Source organism: Maylandia zebra, linkage group LG5 (genome assembly GCF_041146795.1).
Source record: "Maylandia zebra isolate NMK-2024a linkage group LG5, Mzebra_GT3a, whole genome shotgun sequence".
NCBI lineage: Eukaryota > Metazoa > Chordata > Actinopteri > Cichliformes > Cichlidae > Maylandia > Maylandia zebra.
In genome coordinates, this window is record NC_135171.1 from 2,781,568 (window position 1) to 2,800,589 (window position 19,022).

Sequence of the window (19,022 nt, forward strand, 5' to 3'; positions counted from 1 at the left end):
CTTTTTCTTTTTTTCAGTTTATATTAAAGGTCTACTGCTGAAAAAAAACAAACTTTTTTTGTCTTTTCTTGATGTAAATGTCTATGGGTCGAAATTGACCCGTAACACCATCGATGTCATTTTAGTTATTAATCTTAAAATGAAAAAAATCAATAAAACAGATTTATTTAAGAGATGTGTCCTATACCCCTCAGTAATACTCAGGTAACACAGAAACCTTTTATTTATTAATATGATTCTCTTGAGGTTAATTTTACAATTTTTTTTTAATTGAAATCGAGGGGTATAGTGACAAAAAAAGACCCAGAGGCCCACACCAAAAGTATTAAAACCAACATTTTCATGGATAAGGAAGCCTAACAAGGTAACCAAGAGATGAGAAACAAATTGGATGATAACTTATTGTTTTTAGTATATTTTATAGCTGATTTAATTCACGGGTCAAAACCGACCCGCTAACATAAGAGATGATAACAGAAAGCTAACACGAGAGGAAGGTTAAAAATAAGACTCAGACTTAGTAGTGGCTGGTGGACGTGAGTCAGCTGCCAGCAGCTTGATGACTTTACTAGGAGATTGTTATCATTGCCTTCTTCTTGAAACATGTCTGGAATGGCAACTGCAGACATGGCAAGTGACTGGACTAGAGCACAAGAGGGTTCAGTCTGATCCATGGCCATATGTCTTTGACAGGCTGCCATCACGGTATCGGATTGAAGTTGGAGCTCGACATCTTTGACTGAGGACAAGAGATGGGATCTGAACTTGTCAATGCATTGACATTCCTCAATAAAAACTGGATCGTCTTCAGGTTTGTCATGTGGTTTCCTAGATAGTCCATCTGCATCAAGATTTTGTCTCCCAGCTCTGTACTTAATGTCAAAGTTATAGGTGGACAATGCAGCAAACCAACGATAACTCGTGGCATCAAGCTTTGCTGTGGTCAGAAGGTAAGTCAATCAATCAATCAATCAATCAATCAAAGCTTTATTCGTCACATGCAGGTTGCCCTGCAGTGAAATGGGACCCCCCCCGACCTTACACATATAGCACAAACATTACATGGGGATACAGGTCGGAGATTGGTAGAATCAGAGAAAAAAACATTGAAATGTACACTACAATGGGGAAAGTAAAAGAGGAAAAAAAGAGACCCGTACTCATGCTGTGCTTCCATGGTAGGACAGCATGAGAACAGGAAACAAAAAAACTCCTCTGCACAAAAAAGCACATAAATGTCCACAGCACAACATTGTGAAGATATGACAAGCCACAGGGGTGGGTGGGGGGTGAGGAGTAATCCGAAGCGAACACAGCAGCCGCCCTGCACAGCGCTATCATTCCAGCGCGGCACACAGACCCGCTGTGTTCCCTCGCAGTAAACAAGCATCGAAGGCGTTGGAAAGGGAGGGGGGATGAGTGAGTGCCTATCAGTGTAAGTGTATGTGTGTGCGTGTCCATAGTTCAGCTGAAACAGTGTCCTTCGGCCTATCAGGCTAAGTAAACAGTCCTCCAGCCAATCCAGGTGTTCTTGCATGGGATGGGAAGAATAGCCGTAACACAGTCGTTATCAGGGAGTGATTGTTCGGCTCCAGCCTTGGGCCTGCAGCTGGCGCCGTGATGGGGATCCGCAATGTTCATGTTGATTTTGTTAATTTCCATGCGAGCAGCCCAGGAGAATTTTCAGGCTGCTCTTTAACACTCCGACGCTGGTCTCTCAATCTCCCGTTGGAGAGTCGCGAGCCTCCCCATGATGGTATCAAACTTCTGTTCCATGGTGTTATCATTCTTTTGACTCTGAGACCTCACAACTGCAGTGATCCGTTCCGCGATGTCTTCCAACTGTCGCTCAAGGGTCTCATTTTGAGCAGGCCTCTCTCTGATGTATCCCCCCATACGCTCAATGGTGTTGTCTTTACGCTGTCTCTATATACAATGTGGCCTAGATAATGGACTGCTGTTTGGAAGAAAACGACATTTGTCGGGCGAGAGTTTCAGCCCGTACTCTCTGAGTCGCTCAAGAACATGAATGAGTCGGGTCTCATGATCTTCAAGGGAACTGGGAAAGACTATCAAATCATCCAAAAAGACTAACACTTCTTTCAGATTGATGTCTTTCATACACTTTTCCATAAGCCTTTGGAAAGTGCTTGGGGCATTTGTTATTCCCTGGGGCATACGATTGAATTCGTAGAAGCCGAAGGGGCACACGAAGGCTGTCTTTGGCTTATCTTCTTCACACATCTCGATTTGATAGTACCCTGACTTAAGGTCCATCACAGAGAACCACTGAGATCCTGCAAGAGCAGAAAATGACTCCTCTAAGTTTGGCAAGGCATAGGCACCGCGGATGGTCTGCAAGTTAAGCTTCCTAAAATCAATGCATAACCGCACATCACCATTCTTTTTGCGGACCACCACTATCGGTGATGAGAATGGAGATTCAGATTCTCTGATTATGCCTGCATCTAAGAGGGCTTGTAAGTGCTTTTTAACTGCCTCGTAATCATGGGGATGAATCGGGCGAGATCTCTGTTTGAAGGGGGTTTCGTCTTTTAAGTTGATGTGATGTTTTACATGTGTGGCATGCCCAAAGTCCAGATCATTGTGTGAGAAAACATCAGAGAAGGTGTTTAGCTTTTCAGCTATCTTCTCTTTCCACTCTTCAGATAGTGGTGATTCACCAAAGTCGAAACTGAGAGGGGGTCTTGAGGTTGAAGTCTGCTGCTGAGAGTTACACGTTGCAGACACCTTTTGGTCACCTTTCTCAGGCTCAGGACATGGCATGACACAGTCAGGGGCAACTAACTCAGCAATTACACAGGTAGTGGGCAATGTAATGTCATGGTTAGTCTCGTTTCTCAGCAACACAGGAACTTTATAAGGTCCGTGCTTTGGCAGAGATATAAGGCAACAATCTACAAACACACCACCAGGTAGGGAGCCGGTAGTGGGCTGTTCAATAAGTGCACACTGTTCAGGCTTAGCGTGGCTAGCATGCATAAAACCTTCCACTAGTAGCTTTTGATTTGCAGGAAGGACTTCTTGGGTTCTACTTTGAAGTTTTACCAAGCCGATCTTGCCACTGTCAGTTTGTCTTTTTCTGGATGCTATTGTATTTAGCACTTGTTGGTATCCATAAGGGAGTACCTTAAAGTCAGGTAAGGTGCTCTCACAAAGATGCTCATATAAGGGGTCAAGTGTATTTGTGCCAATTAGTAGAGGTGTGTCTGAGTTTAAGCGAATGTCAGGGACAACTAAGGCAAGAGTAGATAGTTCAAACTCTGACTGATCGAGATCTTTGGGGAACATGATACTCGTCTCAATGTATCCCAAGTAAGGGACTGTCTGACCATTTGCACCTTCGACCTCTAGGAGATCACTGATGGGTTTTATAGGATGATCAGGTAAGTGTTCTTGATAGAAGGATTTGGCAATAGTGGTTACTTGAGAGCCTGAGTCAAGCAAGCAACTACATTCAACGCCGTTGATAACAACTCTGGCTGTGCATTTTCTACCCACAAGTCTTTTGGGAAGTTTAGGCACTGAGTGAACATTAGGCGTTTCACTTTGGGCTTTTGTTGTCTTTTTCTTAGTGGCTTTTACAGACAAAAACATGGCTGTGCCATGGGCTCCCCCGTGTCACCTATTGTAGCCAACCTTTACATGGAGGAAGTGGAAAGGAAGCCTCTTGGCTCTTTCAAAGGAAGAGTACCCAGCCACTGGTACAGATATGTAGACGACACCTGGGTCAAAATCAAGACACAAGAAGTGGAATCCTTCACTGCGCACATTAACGCTGTGGATAAAAACATCAAGTTCACCAGGGAAGACACAAAGGACAACTGTTTGCCTTTCCCGGACTGCGCGGTGCACATTGAAGAGAACGGCAACCTCAACATCGAAGTTTACCGGAAGCCCACACACACGGACCAGTACCTCAATGTGCTCACCCGAAACCCTGGCCGATTGGGACCCACAGCCAGTTTCACACCTTGGCTCAGGCAATTAGAGGATCATCAGGGGGTCCTTTTGTGCCTCTGTGGGGGGAAACTCCCACTAGGTTTATATCTGGGACTCTCCACCATTTGACCTTAAAACTGAAGAAGCTTCTCGGATGAGAGGTGAAATGTCTTCAAGTAACTTAAAGAAGTCCAGACGCTTTTCTTTGCAAGCTCCTTTGACTACGATGACCTGGATGACTGAGAACCTTCACAGACATTTCTTAGTGGGACTTGGTTCAGGTTTAGCACCCATCTGTCCTGCGACAGGGGCTCCTTCTAGTTTAAATTAAAGGACTCATCAACTGGTCTGGATATTTCCCATTCTCGCTGCTTTTGTCTGAGGGCATTCCTTTTAGCTGCTACTAATGCTGGGTTGGGATCATTACTACTGTCATGGTCCTGGGCCATGTGGGCCCAGTATTCTTAGTTTTCATGTATTTTTGTATTTTGTTCTTTATTTAGGCCATGCTTCCTGGGTTGATCTGTTACGTTGTTCCTTATGTGTTTTCCCTTCGTGACTCTTACCCCCTGTGTGCCCCTCTGTGTATTTATGAGCCCTCGTCTCTCTTTGTGTTTTATTCTATGTTTTCCCCAGCCCGTTATGTCTGCGTTCTCCCCGTGCTCTCTCTCCTCCTGTTTGAACCTCTGTGTACTTCCTGTTTTACTTTGCCCATCTCCCATCAGTGTTACGTTCACTCCTGCCGTGTCTTGTTATGATTATCAGTGTCACCTGTGTTCCCCGTGTGCATCCACTTCCCCTGATCATCCCTCATGTGTATTTAGTCTCTGTGTTTCATACAGTCTGTGTCGCGTCGTCTGTGTTCCCACCCTCTGTGTTCCGTATTTCCAGCCATAGCCTTTCCTTAGTTTGTCCAGTTTAGGTTTCTGTTGAGCTACTACTCATATGCTGCCTTCACTCTGTTTTGTTCCTTTCATCAGCCATAATAAAAGGCTCGCTTTTGTTTAAATCCACTCCTGCATCCTCGCTTGTGTTCGCACCTGGGTCCACCATACACATTCCCGCACGGTCTGCCTCCGCAGACCGTGACAGTACGACGCGACCATGCCGGACCCAGCGACACACGAGAGGAAGATCATCCAGACGGTGGAGGCGCTTTGTACTAAATGGCTGCAGTGTTCCGGAGTGGAGGAACGGGAGGAGTTGGCCCGCCAAGTGGGAGTATGCGTGTCTGTATTTCCCTGGTTATGGGAGGCACTACACCCACTGATCGTTGACTTTCTCGTCACCACTCTCCAACTCCGTCCGCAGCCGCAGCGGTCCGGTGTGCGTGCGCCTTCGCCAGAGCCATGCTGTTGCGATGTTACCCCGCGGCCTCATGAGCCGGTAGCGGTCAGAGTCGGAACAGTGAGGCTCACCACCGACACACCATTGGCTCACACTTCATCAGCTTCCGCATCTTCGCCACCGCCTGCCTGCACGGAGATGCCCGAGGCTGTTGACTTCGGTGAGGAGGAGCGACAGCAGGTGTTGCGGGCGTATCGGGAGGACGAGCTACGCTGGAAGCCCTGGCTTATCTCCGAGGAGGAGCTTCCGCCAGCCGCCCCGCCTCGGACCGGCCGCCCATCCTCGCCGCCTCGATCGGACTACTCTTCTCCCACTTCTTATCTGGCGCGGATGTGGTCGGAAGACGAGGAGCCGGTCGCCACAGAAATCCAAGTTACGTCCGCGTCCACTTCAAGACGGAAGCGGCGTTCTCGTCGCCGTCGCTCATCGCTACGGCATGTCTCGCCCTCCACTGAGCGACACGAGGAGGCTGTGGAGGTGATGAATTTCGACCTCGAGGAGCGGCAGCGCGCCGCATGCGCGCAACTGGAGGAGGAGCTACGGGGGAAGCCAGGGCTCGCTCCTCACTACGGTGAGATTTTCAGCGGGACACGCCTGGCCTTTGGGGGCCCCTGGAGTTGCCAGGAGCTCCCGCCTGATGCTCCGCCGACCCTCGCCTCCTCAGCCTCTGCGACGCCGCAAGAGGCTCCACTTTCCACGTTAACGGGGCTCACGGCCAAGAGGAAACGGCGCTCGCGTCGCCACCGCATCGCGCGACGACCGGAGGTGAGTGAGTGCAACCTGTCATCACCAGCCTCCATTGAAGCCGTAGAAGATGAATTAGACTCAGAATTACAGAGCCACGAGTCAAAGTTAACACAGACACATAGTGTGGAAATGGCTGACTCTGGTACTGTGAATGGTGTGGTCTGTTCGTCTGGCTTTCACGAACAGGGAGTAAGACCCACTCAGACTGTGAGTTCCAACACTGGGGAGTCACAGCCGGTGTTCTTGTCACCGCCACCCGAACAGGTGTTTAACTGTCCAGCCTCTAAGCTGACCGGGGAATCCCCTGTTTCGTGTGTTTCTGTTTGTGAAAATAAAATCACTGTTTTGGAATTAGCCAGTGCTAACTTCAGGCTGAGTAATGCTCTGCTAACCAAGTCACAGCCAAGTGAATTTGTTTCAGAGAGGATCTTGGACAGGCCTAGTGATCTTGTAGGGGCCCCTGACACTACACTTGGATTGAAAGAGAGTTCCACAGGCCATGATGTTGCTTGTGTGGGGGGTGGGGTGGAAGTGTTTTCTTCTGTGTCATCTAATGTGCCTGGGGTTCCATCTAAGACTGAGTTACCTGTTGCTAATGCCTCCCTTCCCGAGCCCGCTCCGCTCACCAACGAGCTACTTAAAGTAGGCCCCTGTGCTTCCTTAGCACATAAGGATTGTTTAAAGGAGGGTCATGACGTAAAGTGTAAGAGTACTGAGTGTGAGATGATGTGTAATCCTGTTTTGCATGCTGCTCCTATTCCCAGTGAACTGAAAACTGAGAACGCTGATCATGAACTCACGTTGGAACTTAAAGATGACGACATAGAGTCAAATCAGGGTAACATGAGCTGTGTAACACCACCCGTCTCAGCTAGGAATGCTAGCACAGCATTAGCCGTACCCATTTCACCATACACACTACATAACACCCTTGAGTTACAGTCCACCTCGCGCATGGTTCCTAGTCGCTATAACACTTACCGCCATCATGCTAGTCAGTTCTCATCGCCCAGATTCATTCCTGAACATTTCATGTTTGCCCAGGAGTTTATCCGCGAAGGCTTAAGTCGTGTTTTTCTGGGGAATGTTGTAGTCCTTGTTTTCCCTGTGGCTGACCCGGCTTATCTGGGCCGTCAAGCTCTGTCATTGCTCGAGACTGAAGGGAGGAATATTGAAGCAGGACTTTCTGTTTTAGAGCCTGTTATGTCAGCCTACATAAGTCTTGAAGTGAATGAGCTGGTCTTTGCCTCAGGACATCTGACATCTGTTTGCTTCTGGACTGTTAACTGTAAGATGTCAGGTGAACGCGTCCAGCCTCATGTCTCGTCCGCTGGAGGGTCCGAGGGGCCCGTTCAGCCTCCTGTCTCATCCGCTGGAGGGTCCGAGGGGCCCGTTCAGCCTCCTGTCTCGTCCGCTGGAGGGTCCGAGGGGCCCGTTCAGCCTCCTGTCTCCGCTGGAGGGCTCGAGGAGCCCGTTCAGCCTCCTGTCTCGTCCGCTGGAGGGCCTGAGGAGCCCATCCAGCCTCATGCCACGTCTGCTGGGGGGCCCGAGCCGCCCGTCCAGCACCATGCCACGTCTGCTGGGGGGCCCGAGCCGCCCATCCAGCCACCTTCTGCTTCTGCTCCTCCTGGTCCAGCTCCAGCCTGTGCTTCGTCTGCTGCAGCTCCAGCCTGTGCCTCGTCTGGCCCAGCCTCAGAGTCTTCGTCCTCGTCTGGCCCAGCCTCAGAGTCTTCGTCCTCGTCTGGCCCAGCTTCAACTTTGGCTTCTGCTCCTCCTGGTCCAGCTTCAGCCTGTGCTTCGCCTGGTCCAGCTTCATCCGAGTCTTTATCCTCGCCTGGTCCAGCCTCAGCCTCTGCAGCGACGCCTGGTCCGGCCCCCGCATCGCCATCGTCTGGTCCTGCCTCGTCTGGTCCTGCCTCGTCTGGTCCTGCCTCGACTGGTCCTGTGCCCACCAGGCCATGGCCAGCACGCCTGAGACTGGAGAGCCGCCGCTGCCTTCCGCGCGGTCGGCCCCCCGTTCTGCTTTTAACAATGTGCTCTACAATAACCCGCTGCACTTCAGGTGTGCTTAAAAGGTCGGTGGGAATCTGAGGGGTTTGTTTCTCGGCCTCTGCCGGTGGGTGAGTATTCAAGGCACTCACATGATTGCTATTGGATGTTAAAGGGGGAGAAGGTAGGGCCTCATCACTGTGGGGCACTGGCTCTTGTTCAGTGGAAGGCTCAACTGTGTGGACATCCCCTCCCAATGACTTGCCAATTTTAGCTAGTTCATCCATCAAAAGGTCTTTAAACGATCGGTTGCTTCGTGCTGCCACATCTTTAAGCTGTGACAGGCAAGTTACAGTAGCTGATGAGCTGATTTCAATGCTATACGCACTGGCTAGGTCTCGAACGTGATAGACAACTTCAGGTTTCACAGTGCAAGGTCTGTCATAAGGCAAATATCTTTTCTCTAGTTCTTTAGCAGTAGCCTCATGTTGAAATTCCACAATAATCTGACCACCAGTTGGTAGCTTAATCTGCCTACTGACAGGACCGAAAGCTTCTAAGAACTCAATTATTTCTTTATCAATGTCTGTGTTAGTTAAACCACTGACCAAGACAGCATTTTGAACTTTAACATTCTCTGTTTTCACAACTTCCATTGTTAGGACACGTAAAAGTACCAGTAGAAAAAAAAAACAAGTCACTGTGAAGCTCCAAGCACTCTTAAATGTTTTATTAAATTTTGGGTGGACTAACAACTCTGCAAACCCTCCTGGCTGGCTCGCCACTTTCTATAGCCAAGTACAGGATAGGGTAGGGGAAATTAAAGTAAGATGGAGAGAATGGGCCAGTAGCTAGATTCGTAGGAGGGATAAAGTGAGTTGCGTGGAGAAGAATGACTGGAGCCACAGGTAAAGTTGCTATGAATTGTATTAAACTATTTAGCAACAATTTAACAGCATTTCATGAACAGGAATGAAATCATAAAATAAAATACAGTGACAGCAATAATAATAACAATCAGAATCCTATCTGAGCTCAGATATGTCAGTCTTGCCGGCTTAATAGTCAGTGTTCAGTCAAGTCAAATCCAATAGGTTGTGATTGGTGCGATTTCGTCCTACCGCACTGTTGCAATTGTTCGTGAGAGAAGAGCAACCTGCCCTTCTGGGCCAACTCGGAATGGCTGTGGTTCGGTTCAAAGGGAAAGGCTCGCCATCTTCCTCGTCAGGAAGAGATCCAGGTCTCACGATCCCATAAAAAAAAACCTAGCCAGCACACTTCTAATGTTCAACTCTCAGAGAGGATCTTGTCCACTTCATCCGCTCCCATGCAGATCGCGATGGTTTCAAGGTCCGAAATGTTCACAATAAATCAGGTCCGTTTCTCCAAGGTCCATGCAGATCTCCGGTATGGATATTTGCTCAATTTATCAAGTTAATAGTTATTTTCCAGCGAAAAGCTTGGCGGTGAAAATCAGCGATGGTCTCGTGCACCTCCGTCTCTCTCTGTGTCTGAGCACGTGACGGTACAGAGCAGGGGAAGGCGGGGCTTGTTCCTTCCTAACCAGTAGGGGTGTTAAATATACTCTTTGGGTTTTATTCTTATATTTATAGTATTTATCTTTTATTATTGATTCATTTTTGATCAACTCAGTGATTAACAGAGTAATGATAAATCCCAATTAACAATAACATGTTGTAGTGCATTACTGAGTCGTGTAAACTCACTGGGTTACATCCTCCCCCCTTAAATCTCATGCACGTCCCCGTGCATGGCTCTGGTGGAATAGGCAACATCATTAGCAAGGGAGTCGATGAAAGCTTTGTTCAATCCTTGAAAGAGTGATTTAACCACTGTTACTAGTGGGTTACCTAGCTGAGGATAAGTGAGTCTTTGGGATGGTTGGCGAATTCTTTCAGATCTTCTGATCTGTGTTTCTGTTTGCAAGGTTTCAGGTTCATCATCATTTTCAACTTGTCTTTCAGGTGAAAGTTGATGAGTTGAGTTCTCTGACAACGGTGAATCTGACAGACTGGTCGACAAAACATTTTTGTCTTTTCGAGTGTCTGTTTCAGACTCACTTGGTGTGTTGTTTTGTAGGCTTGTGTCACTTTCACTTGGTGGTAAGTTTGCTTCACTTTCACGTTCTGTCTGAGGTAGGTCTGTTTCACTGTCCATTTGAGGTAAGTTGGTGTCAGTTGAACTTCCAATTTCGCCTTCAGGTAAGTATGTTTCAGTTTCATGCTCAGGTAAGTCTGTCATGTCCGGTAATGTGTTAGGTTGTTCGTTATCATTTACAGGATATTTGTTTTGTTTGAATCCTTGTGTTGGCGGTATGGTACATACTTGGTAAAAATGTCTGTCTTTCACTTGTGGAGGTTCAGGGTAATAAAACTCATCTTCCTCTTCTCAAATGTTTGGTCGGAGTCAACTTCCGAAGCTGAACTTTGTCTTGTGCGTGGTCTGTTAGTTTTTGTGACTCACTCGGGTTTATGCTCTGTTGGTGAGAGAAATCCACAGGGAAGTAACAGATCTCTGTGGAGCGTTCTGTTGGGTCCATCTCCGTTTTCCGGTCCGAAATGTTCACAATAAATCAGGTCCGTTTCTCCAAGGTCCATGCAGATCTCCGGTATGGATATTTGCTCAATTTATCAAGTTAATAGTTATTTTCCAGCGAAAAGCTTGGCGGTGAAAATCAGCGATGGTCTCGTGCACCTCCGTCTCTCTCTGTGTCTGAGCACGTGACGGTACAGAGCAGGGGAAGGCGGGGCTTGTTCCTTCCTAACCAGTAGGGGTGTTAAATATACTCTTTGGGTTTTATTCTTATATTTATAGTATTTATCTTTTATTATTGATTCATTTTTGATCAACTCAGTGATTAACAGAGTAATGATAAATCCCAATTAACAATAACATGTTGTAGTGCATTACTGAGTCATGTAAACTCACTGGGTTACATCAGCTTTTATAATAACTTAATATCTCAGATCATAGCTAGTTTAGGTAGCTGCCAGCTACTAATGCAAAGGCCAGTAGAACCTCGCATGTCAATTGTCTTTGCAATAGAAAAAGGAAACATATACAACACTACAGTAAAAGATGGTTTTTAGGAGGTTAAAACTACCATCCACTGGTTTCTGATGTTTTCTTTAGAAGCTCTGAGCAATTTTGCCATTGCTGTTTGGTGACAGAGGCACAGAGCTCAATGCTGATGCATGCTCTTCTACTCACAGAAGTAAATCAATGAGTATGTCTAATGAAGTCAAAATAGAACTAGAGAATATATGTTTTCATAGAAAAACAAAACACCTGTAGCTCAGGTGGCAGAGCAGGTCAGCCACTAATCAGAAGGTCGGTGGTTTGATCCCAGGCTGCCTCCTGGCTGCATGCCAAATATCCTTGGGCAAGATACTAACCCCGTGTTTGCCTACTGGTGGTGGTCAGAGGGCCCGGTGGCGCCAGTGTCCGGCAGCCTCGCCTCTGTCAGTGCGCCCCAGGGCAGCTGTGGCTACAATGTAGAGGGGTCAAAGCTTTCAAAGAAAAGCGTCTGGACTTCTTTAAGTTGCTTGAAGACGTTTCACCTCTCATCCGAGAAACTTCTTCAGTTCTAAGGTCAAATGGTGGAGAGTCCCAGATTTAAACCTAGTGGGAGTTTCCCCCCACAGAGGGACAAAAGGACCCCCTGATGATCCTCTAATTGCCTGAGCCAAGGTGTGAAACTGGCTGTGGGTCCCAATCAGCCAGAGTTTCGGGTGAGCACATTGTGAAACCTGGCCCCACCTTATCATGCGAATTCCTGAGGTCAGATGGCCCAGGATGTGAGTGGGCGTTAAGGCATCTGGGGAGGGAACTCAAAACTGGATTATAGATGGCTTCTTTCACTCCTCTTTCAAACCATCTGTCCTCTCTGTCCAAAATGTGAACATTGGCATCCTCGAAAGAGTGTCCTTTATCCTTTAGATGCAGATGGACAGCTGAGTCTTGTCCTGTGGAGGTGGCTCTTCTGTGTTGTGCCATGCGCTTGTGAAGTGGCTGTTTGGTCTCTCCAATGTAGAGATCTGGGCATTCCTCGCTGCACTGTACAGCATACACCACATTGGGCATGTGTTTTGGCGTTTTGTCTTTCGGGTGAACCAGTTTTTGTCTGAGCGTGTTGCTGGGTCTGAAATGCACCGGGATGTCATGCTTGGAGAAAACTCTCCTGAGTTTTTCTGATACACCGGCTACCACCGGCTATCAGAAAAACTCAGGAGAGTTTTCTGGGATGCCCCGGACTCTGTGGGGCCGGGTGGTGCTGCTGTGGGCCCCGGTCTGCATTAGCCTGGGCCCCCTTGCCCTGGTGGGTTCCAGAGTGTGGGGGTGTCTACTGCCCTACCCTCATTTTTAAATGCATATAGACACTGAGGGTTTTCGGGAGGAGACGTGCTGCTCTCTGGCAGGAAGCACCATGCCCTCGTTCTGTTAACCGTCAGGGCTGGGGGGCTGGGAGGAGGTGCTGGCCATCGGATTGGGGTCTGGGATGCGGGGCCTCCCCGCTACTGTAGATACGGAGGCGGTCTGCTTTGCTCCACCCCAGACAGATGGGTTACATCTCCTGGGTCTGGGTACGGTTTGCCCCTCTGGGGGCAGGGGTACCCGGACCTGGGATATAGAGTATGTTTGGGGAGTGTGAATGTGTGTGCAGTGTCTATTTATATCTGTCTGAAGGTGGGAATGCACGTTTGTGTCTGCGTGCGCCTGTTCGTCTGTGTCTATATGTCAACTTGGGTCTTAGACTCCACCTCTCTGGGAATATCTCAGGCTCTTCGAGGTATGGAGGCCTATCTCCCCTCACCACAGGGTCTATCTCCCCTCACCACACTCCCTGCCGGTGGCTGATGCCCTCAGACGTTGGTGTGTTGGTGGTTCTTGGTGTCTGGGGTAGAGATGGCACGATACCACTTTTTTATGTCCGATACCGATACCGATATCATAAATTTGGATATCTGCCGATACCGATATGAATCCGATATAGTGTTTTTTAATCAACAAAACTGTTTTTTAAAATATCTTGCTGCATTTTGCAAGTCTGCAAGTTCATACTCAAGTTTAAAACAACAACTACACTAAAGCTATTCTGTTATACCTGTGTACAAAAAAAATATTTCATAGTTCAGCAATACTGATCAATCTAAAAAACTTAGACCTACACCATCCTCCCTATTCTGGTATTTTAAAGAGTACTTAGCGTAAATATTAAGCAACCTAACTAATAGGGTTCCAACTCCCAGCAACAACAAAAATAAATAAATAAAAAATAGGGAACCACCCCTCACGCGCCACCTCATGATGCTTAATCGACGTAATCAACCTTAATTTGATGCAGTGTGAAAAAAAATGCACAGAAATCAATTATTTTTCAAGAAATATTAAATAGATTCAACATCTTTCTTCAACAAAATTGCAGACTGCACAGATGGTACCTTCCCAAAGGAAAAAGTACTATAGCTTACTAGGGTATATATATTAGACTTAATAGTCACTATATACAGTAATTGACTTCTATTCATTTTACATCAAATTAAAACTTTGTGTGTCAGATAATTATTTATTAAAAGCTAGACATTTTAAATGAGAATAAGAAAGAAAAGTATGTCTTTGTGCCCCCTTTTCCCAGTTAATGCCCTATCGGCCCCCCTGGCTAAACTTTGCTAGATCCGCCCCTGCACAGTTACCAGCGTCAGCTACGTAGAAAAAGATCCTCGAGTAGAAAGTAATATTAAATAAATTCTAACAACAGCTTATCAAGCTTAAACGTGCTGCTGTTGTTCAGCCGTTGGTTTCCTCTTTCTGGTGCAAAGTGGGCCAAAAACAAAGACGGACTCGCGACAGAAAAGCCGATCAGCTGATCATTTAAGCAGTTTCACGATTGAAGTAGCAGCCGGAGAGCGAGAGGCAGTCGCTCGTTAAGCTTAACGCAGGAATGCTTTACAAACATTCAGAGATGGACTTACACACTTGCTTTACTTCTCTCGGGGATAACTTTGTCGGAGATGAAATGCCAGGTTGCTAGCGAAGCTCCAAATGCTATCCAGACCACCGACAGGTCCCGCATGCCACAGCCGCTCTATCACGTGATGCATACTGCTCTGACATGCTAACGTTCTGAGGTGAGTTACGGCGTGTTGCAAGTTTTGTGAGGTGCTTTCGTGATATTTAATGGATCGGATTACATTTTTTATTTTTCTCCGATATCCGATCCAGTCATTTAGGTCAGTATCGGACCGATACCGATACGTAATATCGGATCGGTCCATCTCTAGTCTGGGGCTGGGCGCTCATGTATGTGGCCGATTGGCGGGGCCTGGCACCTGTGGCCCGGCTGGACCCCTTCCGGGGGGTGGGATGCCCTCAGACCTCTGGCCTCTGGGCCTGAGGCCCGGTCCTCTCTGGCACAGCTGGCTGCCGGCAGAGCCCGCGGGCACGTCACTGTAACCCCCTCTGGCCTCTGCTCCGTGGCTGCTGGGTGACCTCTTATTTGGGGCTCTCCTCAGCTCTTCGCAGGAGGGTGGCATGGTTGCCCCCCTGGTGGTCCTCCTTGGGTCCTATTCTGGGGCCTCTGGATGTCTGGGCCTGGATCACCTCCATACCTTCTTCATGCCCTGGGGGACGGGGCTATGACTCCCCACACTCCCTAGCAGATCGTTACATGGAGAAACCTTTTGAATACAAGCGTGCTGATCCACACAGGTATGCACACAGGTGTACACACGGGTGTTCACGGACACAAACTACACCTTTCTTGGCTGCTGCCTCAAAGCACATTGTGCGCTGTCGATCTTGCGTGCTGCACAACAACATGTAATATTTAGTATCTACTGTTATCTACTGTTAGCTAGTTTATTGTGATGGTGTTGTTTTTATTATGTTGCTCTTTCTTGTTTGTTTTCTCTTCTGTTTTTTCTTATCTCCATACAGGTGATCCAGGTGTTGTGTTTGTTTTTCCTTTTTTTTTCTTTCTCCCTTTCTCACCGTCTCTTCTCCCCTCTATTTTTCTTTCTCTCCCTCCCTTTTTTTAAAATTCTTTCTCCCTGTCCTATCCCCCAGTCATGTCTGTCCCGTCTGTAACAACCGAAAACCAAATAAAATAAATACATAATCATAATAAAGGTCAATCAAATGGACCAATATGGTAAAGCCATGATGATCCAATTGGTAAAGTAAATCTGCTTGGCATTTTTCTTGGCCTTGAGACAACAATTCTGATGCTAATGATCCAAACGGGACAGGCAAAAAAAACCCAAAAAACATCACAGTTCAACACCAGTTCAATCAGATTCAGGACTGAGTTCAGGACTTTGACTAGGCCACTCCAAAGTCTTCATTTTGTTTTTCTTAAGCGTTTCAGAGGTGGACTTGCTGGTGTGTTTTGGATCATTGTCCTGCTGCAGAACACAAGTGCACTTTAGGTTGATGTCACATTCTCCTTCAGGATGTTTGGGTAGACAGCAGAATTCACAGTTCCATTTACCATAGTAAGTCTTCCAGGTCCTGAGGCAGCAAAACAGAACCAGTCCATCATAGTAAGACAACCATATTTTACTGTTGGTATGCTGTTCCTTGTCTCAAATGCTGTCTTACTTTTACACCAGGTGTAATGGGGACGCATCAACATGTTTTCCGGAAAAATGATACGAGTCTTTGTATTGCTTTTGGCTTTCACTTTGGAACCATTTTTGCCCAGCTTCTTTATTATGGTGGAGTCATGAACACTGACCTTAACTCAGGCAAGTGAAGCCTGCAGTTCTTTGGATGTTGTTATGGGGTCCTTTGTGACCTCTTGAATGAGTCATCACTTTGCTTCCGGTTAATTTTGGTCGACCGGCCGCTCCTGGGAAAGTTCACCACTGTTCCATGTTTTCTTCATTTATAAATAAAGGGTCTCTCTGTGGTTCGCTGCTGTCCCGCAGCTCTAGAAATGGCTTTAAAACTTTTTAATGCTGAGAGATCTCAATTACTTTGTTTTTCATTTGTTCCTGAATTTCCTTGGATTGTGGCATGATGTCTGGCTCTTGAGGATCTCCTGGTGTACTCCACTTTGTCAGACCTTTGCTATTTAATCCAAAGTTTTAGGTCCAATTATCTAGCTCTTGAGCATTGCCGCAATCTAAAAATTCCAACAGTGCCTGAAAGCATCAACTCTGTGCTTTTTCAGTGATATTAGGGTGATTATGGTAATCCCAGGCAGGTCGACACATCAGAATCTAAGCAAATACAGAAAACAACAAAGCAAACAGCAAAATAAAAATAAATAAAAATAAAACTCCAAATATCCAAAAAAATGCCTGTTGTCTGTACAGCCCCACCATATTCGTTCACTCTCTCTTCTCTGAAACAACTTTCATTTTCACAGGGCTGCTGTGACATCATACCTCAGGTGACTCTAATATCACTTAAAAGCACAGAGCCACTTTCAGGAACTGCTGGAATTCTTTTAACTCTTTAAAGGTTAAATGATTTCGTTAAAATATTTGGTGGGGGTAGGTTTAGGTTTTTTTTCTCCCTAGTCATATACACTTTCATTTAGAAACTGCATTTCGAGTTTACTTGTATTATCATTGTCTAGTAGTTATTTTTTTATTTGATGACCTGAAGTATTTAAGTGCGACAAATATGCAAAAGAATACAAAATCAGGAAGGGACAAACTTTTTTTTCACAACACTGTATAGTTTGTTTTCTTCTGAAAAGGAAACTCTTTGAGGTTTTAAGTTGAGCACACCATTATAATGTAATATGATGTAATTGATGTAGTGCAGTGGAAATATATCAAACAGGAAACTACTAGAAGGCCATATATATATATATATATATATATATATACACACACACACACACACACACACACACACACACACACACACACACACACATGTACTACTTACTGTGAAAGACAGGAAAGAAGAGAAAAGTGTTCCCTCATCATATCTGGAAAGCTTGGTTAACACACTCTCTAGAATGACGACAAACTAGGAAAGAAGAGAGGAAAAAGAAGCCTCAGAGAAATGACTTTACATTTGGGAACATAAGCTATCACAAATTGTGAGTCGTATATAAAATTGGATTCTTGTCGTTATCATCTCATCTCATTAAGTCTTTATGGTGCTTTTGAATTTTTCGTGTCTTTTGGTGACTTCTTTAGCCTCAGACTAAAGAGCTAACTTGGATGAGTGATGAAACATCTCTTCCATTGAAAATCCTATGTCCAGATGAGTGATGATTTCTTTACCCGGATGGCTAACCATGCATTCATACATTTAAATGAAATTGTAATAGTTTAAAATGAGCCTTTTTGTTATATTATGTCTCTCTGTAGTTGTTTTGAATGCCTGGTTTAGGTTTTATTGCTGTCATTTGTTTGTCTTTTCAACAAGAACTGAAACCATGCTAGGAACATGTAGTGTACTTTTGTACCTTAGCTACTAGCAGAGTAATCATCTCCTTCACCGTCTCCTCAATTAGATTGTTGATTTGGGAGTGATATTGCCTCTGCAGAAGAATAAGAGGAAGAAAAAAATGTTAGACTGTTCACCCTCAGTAGATTACACTTGGTAACCTCTGTTTGACACCAGCCACTGAAAAGAAACACTGGAAGTTTTTACACTAAATAGTATTTAATTATTAATTTGCCGTGGCATAGTTATTATATATAGCATGAGCTGCAGATATTTTTAAGACTGGACTGACTGCCTATTCAGGAGTGAAAATAAATTTTTCATAGCATGTCATCTCTAAAACCTGTGTGATATTCTTCTCATGAAAGTGAGTTAAAAAAAAATACTCCTGTCCAAAACTTTCAGTAAATCCAGCATCTTTTGAATGTCAAAAGAAGGCTTTCAGCCGCTGCACATGAGTAAATCTAGCTCCAACCTATCAAGGTATATTTTGTACAGCCTGGTCTTGTTTATATGACCTGCAAACAAAACAAACAAACAAACAAAAACCACCAATGAAAACACTGAGGTGAATTAAGATTTTGCAGGATTCTGGAGTCTATCATCTCAATATTGTAGTTTCAAAATGCAGACATCCAGCATCACATTGTTGGGTGACTAGTGTAAGGTCGTTCAAATTCTGTGTTAGGTTGTTTCTGAACAACCTAACGATTTTCTCTCATCTCAGAGTGAAAGTTTGGGTTTTCTTTGAAACTTTGGCAAAGTGGTGATACATCCAAAGAACTAGTACTTACATACAATTGTTTGAATTAGTGGTCTTCAGTCTTTTAGAAGCAACTTCAAGAGACCTGTAAATCTACAAGACTGACGTCTTTGGACTTTACGATTGTGCCAAGTAATATAAATCCTTATGGTGGCAAAGAAAAACTACCAGTTGTCAGTTAGTCATGATCACTAATAAGAAGTGAATAGTCCTGGACCTTCAAGTCAAGTTAAAATACACTGTAGAACATTTAGCTCTATCTATTAAAAGATTTAAGCTCCAAATTACCATGACATTCAAACTTTTGACCTCAAGTGTATCCAAGATTTAAATTGTGTGATGTCCAATATGAATCATTTTAAACTGGAGGGAAATCCACTCTGAAAGCAAGTGCGTTTACGGTAGATATTTAGTATTTCCTACCTCCTGCCCCAGGTCCATGGCACACAGCTTGGCTGACTGGACCTTGGCGTCCACCATGACATTAAACATGGTGCAGATGGATTGAGGCACTCGGAAGTCTGTGGTCCGGCTGCTCCTCTGAAGCTTGGCCTCAAAGGCTGTCCTTGTCCTAGTGAAGGAATTTTCCAGGCTATAGCCATTTAGAAGTGTGACCCAATAATGACCCAAAGTAACAATTATATCGGAAATCTAATCATATGAACATGAAAATAGCCCAGTTACAGAAGTATTTTTACTTTTTCTGACTACCTTTTAGTACATTTGTTCAGTTATTAAAAAAAGAAAAACTTTTCTCACTCATTTCTTTTATATTTTTCCC

The 19,022-nt window shown here is 45.5% G+C and overlaps 1 protein-coding gene across 3 annotated transcripts in view; it reads right to left on the reverse strand.

Moving 5' to 3' along the window:
- cadpsa (Ca2+-dependent activator protein for secretion a) overlaps nt 1-19,022 on the reverse strand; it is a 348,666-nt gene that overhangs the window by 61,108 nt on the left and 268,536 nt on the right. For all 3 annotated transcript variants that reach the window (XM_076883644.1, XM_004572172.5, XM_076883645.1), the window contains 3 exons: nt 18,665-18,812; nt 17,498-17,572; nt 16,969-17,052 (listed from right to left, as the gene is read on the reverse strand). In XM_076883644.1, coding sequence (XP_076739759.1) covers nt 16,969-17,052; nt 17,498-17,572; nt 18,665-18,812 — 307 coding nt within the window. The remainder of the gene's footprint in view (nt 1-16,968; nt 17,053-17,497; nt 17,573-18,664; nt 18,813-19,022) is intronic.